This window comes from Dysidea avara, chromosome 12 (assembly GCF_963678975.1).
Source record: "Dysidea avara chromosome 12, odDysAvar1.4, whole genome shotgun sequence".
Taxonomy (NCBI): domain Eukaryota; kingdom Metazoa; phylum Porifera; class Demospongiae; order Dictyoceratida; family Dysideidae; genus Dysidea; species Dysidea avara.
Window position 1 is genome coordinate 12,835,348 of NC_089283.1, and position 14,125 is coordinate 12,849,472.

The 14,125-nt window shown below is 39.0% G+C and overlaps 1 protein-coding gene and 1 long non-coding RNA gene across 10 annotated transcripts in view; one reads left to right on the forward strand and one right to left on the reverse strand.

Annotated features, from left to right (window-relative positions):
* Positions 1 to 1,475: 1,475 nt before the first annotated feature.
* LOC136241121 (uncharacterized) lies at positions 1,476 to 1,875 on the forward strand. The gene is made up of 2 exons (XR_010694168.1): positions 1,476 to 1,591; positions 1,690 to 1,875. It is a non-coding gene; the product is annotated as an uncharacterized lncRNA (long non-coding RNA).
* Positions 1,876 to 4,876: 3,001 nt separating this feature from the next.
* The window catches only part of LOC136239767 (early growth response protein 1-like), a 29,172-nt gene continuing 19,923 nt past the window's right edge, over positions 4,877 to 14,125 (reverse strand). For 6 of the 9 annotated variants that reach the window (XM_066030502.1, XM_066030506.1, XM_066030505.1 and 3 more), the window contains 2 exons: positions 6,480 to 6,576; positions 4,877 to 6,039 (listed from right to left, as the gene is read on the reverse strand). In XM_066030502.1, the coding sequence (XP_065886574.1) occupies positions 5,121 to 6,026 (906 nt within the window). In that variant the 5' untranslated portion in view covers positions 6,027 to 6,039; positions 6,480 to 6,576 and the 3' untranslated portion in view covers positions 4,877 to 5,120. Of the gene's footprint in view, positions 6,040 to 6,292; positions 6,376 to 6,479; positions 6,577 to 12,838; positions 13,009 to 13,501; positions 13,993 to 14,125 lie in introns of those variants that run through there. The other 3 variants (XM_066030503.1, XM_066030509.1, XM_066030511.1) reach the window with 3 other exon arrangements.

The window sequence follows — 14,125 nt, forward strand, 5'->3', positions numbered from 1 at the left end:
ACAGCAGTTGCACAGGTCTTATGGTAGAGTCCCCAGACCCTGCATGTGCCTTGTTACTGGTCAAACTGGAGGGAGGAGCTATTACACAATAATTACCTGCAGTACACTTGACATATGACTTGGAGATTCAGGGTTATCAGTTAGGGTGTTTACTGTTTGGTGGTAGTTTTATATGCTATTCACTAGGCAGGCACTTTGGAATAAAAGATATGGACTGAGGAAATTAATGCCCTCACAAATTCCTCCCTACAAAAAGTTACGTTTACTGATGGTTACATATCATAATTATGTGAGGAGGGTGAAATGAACGTAAGATACACTTTCCCCAACCAACCTGAAAGTTTGATTCTGTTCTATGATCGATTACAGCATCATTAACAGGTGGTATAGAACAGCTCCATCTGTTCCTACGCTGTGGCATCATAACTATAAGGTTTTGCTAGTTACTTGTCATACTATTATGATTATGATTATGATTATGATTATGATTAAAGTACCTGGTAAAGGCAGAGCCTGTATACCAGAAGGCCTTATAAAGGCCTAAGATGTTTATATTAACTGTACTAAGTATGTTTGAAAAGTAGGAGAAAGAAGAAAAAATCCATGACTGGACCTGGGCAGCCTTGAACCTGCAGCCATCCAATTAACGCTCGAACGTTTACAGGAGTCTGCTAGCCGGTCAGGATATTTTCTTCTTACTATTTTCATGTATTTGTATCCATAGGAACCCTAGAAAGTGACTTATCATCTCTAAGTACCCCAAGTGGAACCAAATGGACATTGTTTTATTATGATTAAAGTACCTGGTAAAGGCAGAGCCTGTATACCAGAAGGCCTTATAAAGGCCTAAGATGTTTATATTAACTGCACTAAGTATGTTTGAAAAGTAGGAGAAAGAAGAAAAAATCCATGACTGGACCTGGGCAGCCTCGAACCTGCGGCCATCCATTTAACGCATACAATAATTTAAAACTTTTCCTTTCTGTTTTTGCAAATATGCAACCAGATAAATATAACTGGGCGTATCTCAGTAGTATAGCATTACTGCAGTATTCCAATGAAATGATATCTATATCATCTATGCTGTAGATTTCAGTGAAACGATAATATCACAATATTGTTATTACTGTAGTTTTCCCCAATGATAAGTGTTTACGACAGCTCTTTTAAGGCTAGAAGATTATTATATTGTACCACAAACAAACATGCGGTGCTAGCCTGGTACTTGCAAGTCCAAAAGATCAAGATCACTACAAGATACCCTAATAGAACAATCAACCACTCTAATATAACAGTCACCTATATAAATATTACAGCAATGTGATATACCAGCCCAGTCTTATATAGCAGCATCATACCAAATCTTACAACCCTGGAGCTCTCCGGTAGCTACTTGCCCACTGACGCTCCTTCGTACTACTCTTGAGGGTCACATCTGAACTATTGCAAATCACGTCTATTGCATCACGTGATCAATTGCGCACATGATGCATGGTTGAAATGGCGAAGGCCGGACTGTTCAATGGTTGGTCGAGACATATTACAAGGCAGCAGCTGCTAAACTTGAGTGGTCGTGTTGTACATGTGTCAGGTTAGCACAAGCTGTGAATTGTTGATGTATATTTACCTGATGTTGGTTTGTTTATTTGTTACATGTTGTGGGCACATGATGTCTCGAACACATTGGAGTAAAAGCCAAGTCTGAAGTTATTAACCATCAACAGGAGGACCGGCCGCGAATAATGTATAGTTGGAAAGAAGTACTGCCAACTAAGGGACTGGTAGTAATAGTAGTGGCTACTAGTAGTAGTTGTAGTGGTACTGTAATTGTAGTAGTAGAGTTAATTTTGTATCTAGTTAACATTTTACTTGTAATTTGTGTTGTGTGTTTCTGACTAAGGGACTCGAGTGTGAAAGGCTTCCGTGTGCTAGGAAATTGAAGTTGGCGGCTGTCAGTATGCTGTCTGGAAGTGAAGATTAGTGTTTTACAATGAGGTTTATAGTTTCTATAAGCTGCATAAACAGCAGTGTGTAGGTTTTAGCTACTTAGATGCACAAACAGCACCTTTCAATGTTACTGCCTAAGGGCACGTTTTGTGTATGTTTGTTCAAACATGGTCTAGGAGAAGCACCCAGGCCTTCTCCTAAAGACATTCCACTTTAAATCCTACCCCCCTTCAAAAACATCCTGGCCACACCCAATACCACCATAAAGAGGTGCCTCTAGGTGATTTGGGAATTCTGAGGCTTAAAATCAACAGTCTGGTAGTGTATATAGCTAGTCAATAGTGACATTAGTTGGCTTTTGCTCATTGCACAATTTTGATCTGAAATTTCTAGTGGTTGTACTTATTGTTGGCATATTTATTATATCTCTGTGGGCACCATACAGATGGAAACTTTGGTGGCTACCTGTACTATGTTTGTGATCATCTCAAGCTACCTTCCCGTACCATAAGTAGTGATGAATACTTAAAATAGTATACCTGGTATATGTAAAGTATCACATTCCTTCAGATACAGTATGTATGTGGTGATTCTATAGTACTGGGGAATTTTGAAAAGTGTAGCTGTGCACACCATCTACCTGCGGTACCTGGCCTGTACTCTATATATGGCATGGGCACTAGATAGGCTGCAAATGGTTGAGTGTAGCGATGGCAAGCTTTAGCAATTACAAGTCTCTGGGAGATACAATGGCACTAGCTATAGCTACATAGATTTCACATTTTACCAGGCAATAACATGCCTCATTCAATAGTGCCTTATGAGTGTTGTATGTGGTTTTATGCACCTACAGTAGTCTATATAGCTAACTCCAGAAAGAAAAACCTTGCAAGTTTTAGGAAAAGATTGTTAGCCAGAATGTATAGCCAGGTCATTCTGGTGTTATTTTCTAAATACATGCCACAATCAGCTGGTCACATAGCCATAAAGAACGCAGAACACAGTTACAAACTTTACCAGACAAAACATGAGTATCCAAACAAGTAAATAGCGTGAGAGGAAAAGCTGGATCATAATCACAGTAATATAGTCTAAAGAAACATTATATGAATGACATGATTGTTCAGTTAGCAGTTACATTGACAAGCAGATGAAAAGCTTGAGTAAGTGCATATGAAATTATAGACATTTCAGTCAAATATTTCTGTCAGTGCAACCTGTAAAGTGCACCAGAGTGACCAGTCACCTGAAGCTAAAATTAGTGAGATTTGTTTACTTAAGAGTAAGGTCTCCCTCTCAGTAGAATTTTCAATCTTTTTTCCTGTAAAAATTGCCATATTTCTTAGGACATTTTGGTTATTAGAACACTGTTTACAGCCTTTCTGATAGGTTTTCAACTTAATTTCCATGAATTGCATGCATGAGATGGAAACACACACGAGATAAAAATCAAATGCATGTATCTCATGCATAACATGTGAGCATATCAAAGGCTCCTGTACATATTGGCCAGCTCATAAAGGTTTTAAATACATGTATGACAGGGACAAAGTACAAGTATGAATAGATTTAATAACCACACTAGTTACTTTATTTGATTGCATAGAATACCATGATATCATTAGAATCAGTATAATGTCATGCACTCAATGGGATATCAACACTAGACGTGGGGTAATTTTATATATCCTATTTATCTCTTGATATACAATAAGATGAGAGCCATGATATACACTGTAGTAATAAAGTGTCAACATCCTGAACATGCAGTCTCCAGATCTGGCAGAGTTTCCAATACAACTGAACCACAATATGCCAACATGTACTCTATTTCTAGTGTATGCCCAATTACCCACATAGCTGTACTGCATCCATTCAGTCACCATTCATTCTATATAAACCACATCAGGATAATCTCTATATTAAAAGTATGTAGAGGCTGGCACCATATAGCTGGAATAGTTATATTAGTATTTTATAGGATTTCACATATGTTTATTCAGCTGTACGAAATTATTGCCTCAAGTTCAAAAGTATTTTTCCTTGCCTACAAAATTACTAGAATTAAAAGTGCTTGCTGCCAATCACCATAATAATCGGTAGGAGGATATTCCATCACCAAATCCACTAGTTAGCAAAAACAGGCTGAATGTAACACAGCAAAAAAATAGTTGAGTATGTACATACCTAATAATAAGAGTTAAAATATTTTTACTATAAATGTATGTTCAATTCATTCATCTTATTGACTTTAGTAGGATTAGCAGGGGCGGATCCAGGAGCTGGCTAGGGGAGGGGCACAAATAGTCTCGCGTGGCCAGACCGCTTTTTCTTCGTCACGGCGCTTATCGATTAGAGATTATAAGCGCCTACTCCGAATTTGGAGTAGGCGCTTATAATCTCTAATCGATAAGCGCCGTGACGAAGAAAAAGCGGTCTGGCCACGCGAGACTAGGGCACAAACAGGGTAAGTTGTAGGTGGTTGCATGTATGGGGAGAGCCATATTCTCTATAGTTCAGTGCTGCTTTTTTGAAGCAGCAAATAATCACCTCTTAGTGGTGTCTCACTGTTAATTTTTGCCATTTTGGCCTATTCAGATGGTTGTGAAGTCTTAAACTGAATGTCTTAAATAACAGCAACACGATAATTATTTTTAGAGGCGCTTAGTGACCATTTTGCAGTTAGTTTGACTTCAGTTTGCTTTGGTTTCGTAATAAATGCTAGTAAAATGTGCATATTTTCATGAGTTTTAAACTGATCTCGGTTGGCCTGACAAAATTTACTAGCTATTTTAATCAGAAGCATGGCTGGCTCCTCCACAAGGTGGGGGGGGGGGACATTTGCCCCAAATGCCCCATCCTGGATCCGCCATTGATTAGAGTAAACTGTGACTGTGCATCATAATGTCTATAGTACCAGTGATTAAATTTGGAATATGCCATTATAATGAAAAAATTCTATTCCACATCAAGCTAGGTTTTGAACTATTACAAAAACACTATGGAGAAAGTAATATACGTACTAATGGATCAAGGGTAGGCATTACAACAACTTCAAATAATACCATGCACACAGTACAACAACTTCAAATAATGCCATGCACACAGTGTGTGCCCAGTAACTGAGTACAGGTCAATTCGACATTGTGCTTGATAGTGTAAAGCACTGCTGGTTAGGTATGGATGTAAACTGGAAAAGCTGAAGCTGGGTGTGTCGGGAATGAAAACATGGGAGCACTAAATGAGGTCATTAACTGATTATTGACAGCTGTTTGAGGTCCAAGAGTAATACCAGGAAGTGGTGAGTAGTGTAGTGGATGTACAGCTGGCAAAACTAATATGCTACTATTCTCCATACATATTACAGACTGCTCACTGTCATCTTCTGGTAGTGTCTGGGAGAAGCAAGGCTGGTGAATTTCTTGTTGAACGCTGGAAGCAAGAATCGGTGGCTCTGCTGCATTTTGTATCTTCTTAGCTGAAGTTAACTTTCGAGATTTAATAGCCTCCTTAATTCTTGCTGCTTTAAGATACTCACTATCAGAATGTGACTGGCAGTGGTTACTGAATCTGGCCAGGTCGTGATACACTTCACCACAAACAAAACAACTGTGTACTTTGTTCCTTCGGTGACTGAGGATATGAGATTCTACATAGTCATATCTTGCAAATGGTCTTTTACAAATATGGCAACTGTAAGGTTTTTCTCCTGAGTGGATGCGCTGATGTCGACGCATGTGACTAGATCGGGCAAATCTTCTTCCACAGATATCACATGGAAATTTCTTTTCAGCTTCCTTTTTGTACTCAGGTGAATTCAGTACGTCACGCATGTTCATGGGTGGTTGAGCAATCAATCTTCGACCCTCACGCATTTGTAGTGTAGGAGTATTAGGGGGGCTAGTTGTGGTACGAGATGAATAGGGTGCACTAAAGTCAAATATATTTTCTGGATTTGAAAAGTCAATGTGTGAATAAGGATCTTCATTAACAGTATGGCAGCTTTCACGATCATTGGTTACCTCCACTTCTTTACCAGCATAAGGCATGACACAAGGTTCCTTCACAACAGTTTCCATAATCTTGAAGGATCTGTTAATTACACAACAATCTGTCATGTTGTACGAATGAAAATGCAGGTGGAATAATACAGTAACTCTATAGATATACATTTACACATCATAGTATGGCACTGAAGTAATGGCTTAATGATGAAATCACATGTAACACTATGGCTTATCACTGCATGTGACAAAAGACAAAAAATTCATGCATAGCCAACCAAAATGTCTTATGCCTCATATTGTACAGAATAAATATTGACAAAGGGAACACTATGGCTTACTTGAATTCAATACTGAAAGCAAATACACAACAAATCGTAGCTGCCACACTTAGAGAATATGACAATATAAGCCACTAAATACCATATGGGGTGCTGTGAGTTTACACAAGTAATTACAGTCATTTAAGACCACCATTACCACTAATTACTAAATACCACTAATCATATAATATAATTCCCAACTTACTTCACAAACAATGGTAGTTGCTGGTGTCATCCTTATGTTTCCCACAATACATACATAAACAGCTGAATATCATTCTTCGTCATACAAAACACTAGTCCTATATTTATGTACGTATATGAAAAAAGCAATTTTATTATAATCATATAGCCAGCAAATAATTAACACACAGACTCATTACCCATGTTCACAACAGGTAGTAATTACCCACAGTAACAACCATACCAAATATGGACAAAGAACATAGAACACTTAACCATGATGAAATGAATATAAGTACTTAAACACTGTCAAAAACATGCACAGGTGTTGGCAATAGAGACAAATTGTGCGGTAAACACCCCTCTTGTAATGAATACACTCCAAACCACAGGTTCATGTGTAGAAAAAGAGAACTCTAGACCTATCCAATAAATAAAAAGATTACGGTTGTACATAGCCAATATCAAACAGGCCAACCATACAACATTATAATGCAAGAGGTGACATTTTATACCTTAATTTGTTTTTGAGTAAATGTTTCTGAACATCTCAGGCAAGCCAGTGAACACTAACACTTTAGCTTATACGCTAATTTGGGGAAGAGATTGGGCAAGCCCAGGACTTCGTTGGGGCATGCAAAATCTCTCAAGTAGGGTGTCTCTCTGATCTCTGCATTTTGATTGGCTTCACTTGAGAAATGGCTATGCCCGTCAACATTATGGTTATTCTTCAAGCAGTAGTATTACTGTGCCCCTCCATCCTGGGATGCCAGGTTGGCTGTTAAACACAGAACATTGGAGTTTAAAATGGGTGGGTGGGTGGGCAATCGCAGGATTACTTGCTGGACACTCAAATCACTGTAACCACTGAACACTAGGTGCCAATACCAGTTGCTGAATGGCAAGTGCTACAGCTCATTGTTGTGTGAAACTGCTATCCCGTGAAACTGTTATCCCGTGAAACTGCTATCCCATGACATGCAGAGAGGTGGTGCAATGCTTCATTAGCACATTCCAGATGGGCCCGTTTGCACATGTTTGCCCTATGCTCCCTGTTCTGTTAACTTAAATTTACATTTGGTATCTTGCCAGCCAAGACTCTAGAAGCTGCTTTTTCATATTGAAGCCACTTTAAGTATCTCATTCTTAAGGCTAGTTTCTATATAGCCGCAAACCGCCTGTGCATTGCCTGCAATTACTACCGGGGTCTTGACGGGTGGGCACTGTAACAAATATGGAAACATACCTCACTGGTATCGCAACAACTGTGCTGCAGCCACCTCAAAAGGTCCAGTTCTTCCGGCATCCCAGGCAGGACGATTTGTTAATGGAAACAAATACCACAGGCAGATGCTGGCAAGGTTCAACACAAAGAAGCCAAGCATGGTGCCTATGAGTATACCACACTTCGTAGAGTGTCACTAAAACACCTGTAATGTGCCATGTCAGTGGTGGATACAGGGGGGGGGGGGTTGCAATGGTTTCAGCTGAAACCCCCTCTGAAAAAGTGCGCGTTCCTAATTAATTTACGATTCGTGTGAGTGATAAAATCACCAACAGTTTTGTATAGTGTATCACATTGGGACCTTTTCTACTGGCCAAATTTCACATTTTAAACTTTGAAATCGCTAAAAATGTCATTACGGCATTGAAGCGTGATAAGCGCCTCTAAAAATAATTATCGTTTTAGTGCTGTTTTGCTTCAAAACTTTCTGCGAAGGCCTGGATCAACTATGAAACAATGTTTTGGAGTGATTTTTATGATTCACTATAGATTTATGTAGCTATAGGCCACTACTGAGTTAACAACCCCAGCTGGACTATAGCTAAGCGGTATCACAGTTATTGAAACTTCCTGAACCTGAAACCCCCTCTAAAAATTCCTAGATCCGCCACTGCATGTTGTAACAAAATTAAGGTGTGCCTTTGCTGCTAGCATCATTTCCAAGGTCCGCTAAACTAATAAAATATGGAAAATACAGACGTGTAGCAAACTGTAGCTATGGTCGCAGGCCAACTACAGCAAGTCGCAGGCCAAGGGCGGTGGAACAGGCTAAAGAGTGGGGGGGCCAGGCCAGCTGTAAGTTGAAGACCAAAAAAAAAAAAAGGTCACAGCCTGCTGACAATAGCTGCTCTCCACCAATTATATCTCCTTATTTATAACTATACATACATACTAAGTAGCTTGCTACACTGCTTCTCTGTGACTGCTCTATTAGAGTATCCAGATCCTGATTGTTTTATTAGAGTATCTCGATCTTTTCTTGCAAACAGTGTCCCATAAAAGTGGGGGGGCCATGGCCCCCCTATCCCCACCACCTATGTTGCAGGCTACCGTAGACACTAGGCAATAATGCAGGCAGTTTGTGGCTATATGGAAATCAGCCTTTACAGCAAGTCAAGTATTATGAGCTGCATGTATTTATTATCTGGTTTGATCAACCTACTTCCTGAGTTAACACTACAGTGGACTTTAGTTGCCCATTATCCTGATTTTCAGCCAACTAATTGATGATTCTATTAGAGTAGTGAGTGCGCTCAATTAGAGTAGTCAAAATGTTAAAAAATTTATCAGCCAATTGAGATAACATTAGGTGTACCACAATGGTCAGATAACCAAGATTGGGCAATTGGAAACAGTGGAAATGGAAACGGAAAGTGGAAATGGTCAAATCGTCATATAAATGTACCCTAGAGTAAAACCCTTGTTTAGTGGCCACCTTCTTATAAAGTTATAATTAGATCTCAAAGATGGCTAAGGCATCTTTTATAAAGATCACTTCTTTACAAAGACCACCTCTTCACATTGCAATAATTGCTAGGTTCCAAACATCTAATGTCAGACCACTTTATCAAAACAGCGACTAGGCTCTTCATTGATACAGTAGGTTGTAGTGTACTAGCTACATTTTACTTGTGTGGAATATTTTTGTATGACACATTCTGGTACCTATGCTGGTATGAACTAAGTGATGATGGTATATGACTTGAGTGAAGTGTGGACAAATAGATGACATTGATACGAGTCATGAAATACATGTTTTAAAGCTTACCAAATATTACCATGTAAAGAGGTGGTCTTTATCAAAGGTGACCACAAAGTGGTCCTTAGCCATTTTTGAGATCCAATTACAATGTGGTCTTTGTACAGAGGTGGTCTTATAAGGAGGTGGTCTTAAGGAGGTGGCCACTAAACAAGGGTTTTACTCTAGACCGTTTCCGTTTTTCCATTTCTACTTTCCGTTTCTGGTTTCCATTTCCACTGTTTCCAATTGCCCACCAAGATTCCATTGTATACAATCAGATCCCTTGCATGATCTAATCTAAGAAAAACCAATGGGTGAAAAGACAACTTTTTTCACCCAGGCTTTTTAAGGTTGCACCATTTTTTCACAGCTTGGCTGTTTTTGTGTGGATTTCACATCTTTTTGTACTTCATAAAGCCCTAAAACCAGCCTATGGCTGACTCTGAGGTTTGTTTTTACTCACATTTCTTCTTTTCTATGTAGATACAATGATGATTATTGAAGACAGTGTATTTCATTTAATTCAATAATTGATAATATTAATGTAATACTCTAATAGAATGCACTTTTTTTTGAGGGCTTCAAATGGAACATACATAGAATGTTCTAGAACAATCTAGTACTTCTATTGGTAGATCTATGAAATTACAAACGTTTGATTATAAACAGATTTCAACTAGAAATTTCATTTATAAAGCAGAAATTAAGTGGGAAAAAAACCTTACCAGAGTTCGAACCAGGGACCTCCATACCTAACACCTGCATCCTTAACCACTGAACCACTACTACCTTGGCTGTTCACCCCGACATTTTTTGCACACCCTGCAGTGACTGCTCTATTAGAGTATCTCGATCCCGTGATTTTATACTTGCTTGGTTTTTGCTTTATAACCTTGTCGCTGTAACTCTATTGCTATTCAAACTATCAAAAGGCAATGCTACGATGATCACCCTATATACACACCAAGTTTCAAGTTATTTCTATACTCAGTTTACCCTGTAGCCGTGACAGAAGTTGATCTTTTTTTTACGTGAATAAACACTCATAACTTCTTGAGTATTCCTCAGATTCACAGCAAACTTGGTACGTGAATCCACCGTTACACGCTCTTCATTTGTGCCACAGATCGAGGCAATCAAGTTACATGTTTGTATTTTATAGCGATTTTTGCAAAGTGTGTGAAAAGAAATCAAAGCCCCCGTACGGCATAAGAAAAAAACAAAGAAATTAAAACAAAACTTTGAACGCCCATATCTCGCAAATGGCTGTTGCGAATTTAATCAAATTTACTGTGTGGTGTACCCTACCTGGGGGACAGCTATAATGCAAAAATGGTGTGCTTTGGAGAAGGGGCCATGGAGCTATGCACACGTGAAAAAGCTTTCTTTCTGTCAATATACTCATGGTGTGGTCGCCGGTTTTCTTGGCCGCACGACACACTACCGTGTGTTTGATCACTCATAACTGTAAAAGTAATTATATTACACAATTGTAACATGTTACCCCTAGCTCTGCAAATGGTGGTTGGCTACACATAATGACACAGTGATTAACACAAAAAATGTCAAAGGAACCGAAGCAGGTGTCTTTCCTTGACCTTACAGAATTAAGCTACTCTCAAGTTTAAGCATACACTAGGAAACTGCATACTTGATAAATCTTGTTATAAACTATGTGTAGTGAGTGCTACAGTAGTTGCGGGAGGAGTCACAGCATTGCCAGCCCAGAATCCCACTGTTATGCTAACAGGTTATTTTAGCCACTTTAATAAAATAATAGCAACTCAAAACTTAGCAATTGCTAAAATCAAAGTCTCACTTTTAATTACAACATGCAGATAAAAGCTATGTGGCCACAGCCATACATCTAGCACAAGCCAACTCTTTCAAGGTAGTCAAGTTATGTTTTGACTCATAGAATGAAATAAAAGTGACTTGCATGTGTATGACATTGTGCTTTCCACTATTGCAATCACTACCTGTTTGTATCATAACAGGGGCGTCAGAGTAAAAGTGAAAGTGGTAAGACTCAGTTCTAATTATGATAATCTAGGGGGTGCTTCACCTTTTGAGATGATGTTTGGAGGCAATTTTGGGCTATGTGTAAGGTACTAGCTAGCTGTGTTCAGTGTTAGGGATAATGTTGGACACTGACACTAGTTAGTTTCTTAAACTTTATCATTTGAGTTCAATAACAAAAAGATAAACTGTAAGGATTGTTTCCAAAGTAAGTAAAAAGAGAAACAAAGCTGAAAATTACTTTTAGATATGCTTGATATGGGTGGGGTAAATAGATATGAAGCTGTTCTAGGTGAAAGACAGGTTAGATAAGTGTTGTTTCTATCAATTGTTGCTATATTAATAAAAACTAAATACTGCATGCATGTCGCTACTTTCAGATTTGGCTTCATCAGTTTAAAAGTTTTTTTATTTCAGCCAAAAAGTGGTGAAGTTCTGGCCTCACTGGTCGCACCTATTCTGATGCCCTCGTATCATAATGAAATTAGTCTGCATGGATGGTTAGAGTGATGTGCAGCTTGTCGGACCTTTCCTTTTACTTTGCTTTGACTCTCAATAAAACATACGTACAGCTTTGGTTTGACAAACTACAGGAATCATACTTGGGGAAACGATTGGATAAAGAATAGAGAATTATTCTAGTAGTTTGAAGCACTTATGTAGCATAAAATACAAGATACTCTAATATACCAGTCAATTACTCTAATAGAACAATCTGTGAAATAGTTTGGTATTCTATTAACATGCTGCACAATGACCCTCCTTGGTTACACTATACAATAACAAAATACTTGACAACACATTATAGCATGCCTACCTACACAAACCAACCTTCCACCACACTTTCCTCTGTAACATATTGGCATGCACTGATAACAAACCATCCACAGACCTTAGACATTTACTGACCATACTGAACTAACACAAACAATTTAGTGGGAAATTAGGCAGCTGGTTGAGGCATATATATGCTATTATCTGAGAAATTCTGCTTTTATTGCATGTGTCATGTTGTAGTGCTCGTGTCTCTGTATTGCACATTGCAGTGCTCAGGTCGTAACTATTAACACACATCACATGGAACACATTTGCATCAAACATATCACATCATTGTATATGTTGTGTTAATTGCAGGGGCGGAGTAAGTAGTTGATATGAGGGGGTGCTGACCAGTGGTGGATCCAGACTTATGGTAAAAAAAATGAACTGAAGCACTACATTGTCTCTGGTTTGATAAGGTGAGACCAAAAAAAAAAAAAAAGGTCGCAACCAGCTGACAATAGCTGCCCACCTCACCAGCTACGAATTTATACATAGACTACATAAAAATCCTTACATAGCTCACTACACACTGCTCCAATACTGTGATTGCTTTATTAGAGTGACTGCTCTATTAGAGTATCTCGATCTTGATCACGGTTTTCAGCCCCACTCCAAGAAGGATAATTTCGCGTGATATCATTCTGAGGGGGGGCTTCAGCCCCCTAGCCCCCCCCTTTCCGCCGCCTATGGTTAATTGTAACACATTATGGCATCAAACACATCATGTCATGACAGCACATTACGTTGCAACACATATCGTGTCCTACACATCATGTCGTGACAGCACATTACAAAATGTCATGTTATAAAGCATATCGCATGAAACACATTGTATCACAATAGCACAATATGTTACAACACATATCACATCAAACACATTGTGTTATAACAGCACGTTATATACACATGTTGTAACCATCACGTCAAGTGCATCACATCAAGTGCATCACGTCAAGTGCATCACGTCAAGTGCATCACGTCAAGTGCATCACGTCATGACAGCACATCACAAACGTTACAACACATATCATGTCATCACAATATATCACACATGTCACATTGAAACACATATTGTGTCGTGACAGCAGTTGCACATATACAGTTTCTAGAATCAATAGTGGGTGATGTTGTGTGAATCAATGTGTTGTTAAATGTACAATGTATGTTATGTGTTCACCTTAACCCCTGCATGACAACATGGGTCTTTCACATGCCAACCAGTTGTAGAGCTGCTACCACAGAGACATGATGGCTGAACGCAGTAAAGAGAATGGCATTCTGCAACAAATACAGACCACAACATTGTATTGCTGGTTCTGCTTTGTGGCAAGGAGTGAAGCTAGTCTTTTGAAAGTAATTTGTGTAGGTTTGCTCATACCTCCTAAAACAGAGAACACAAGAGGTGTGAATGATGCCCTTTCTATTTTGCAAACACGTTGTTCATAAGCCCTTCGCTTTTCTTCATCATGAGACCGGAAACAGCTGGCAAGAGAAGTACAGCAATTTGGAACTGATCAAATATTACAATGTAAAGAGGTGGTCTTTAAGAGGTGGCCACTAAGTCAGGGCTTTACTCTAGGATATATTTAATGATGATTTGGCCATTTCCATTTTCTGTTTCTGGTTTCCATTTCCATTGTTTCCAATTTCCCAACAACACTTATTCATCTATATTGGGTATATACATATAAGGGGAATGTATGATGATGATGATAATGATGATTAGCAGCGCAGCAGCAGCAGCAGCAGCAGCAGCAGCAGCAGCAGCAGCAGCAGCAGCAGCAGCAGCAGCAGCAGCAGC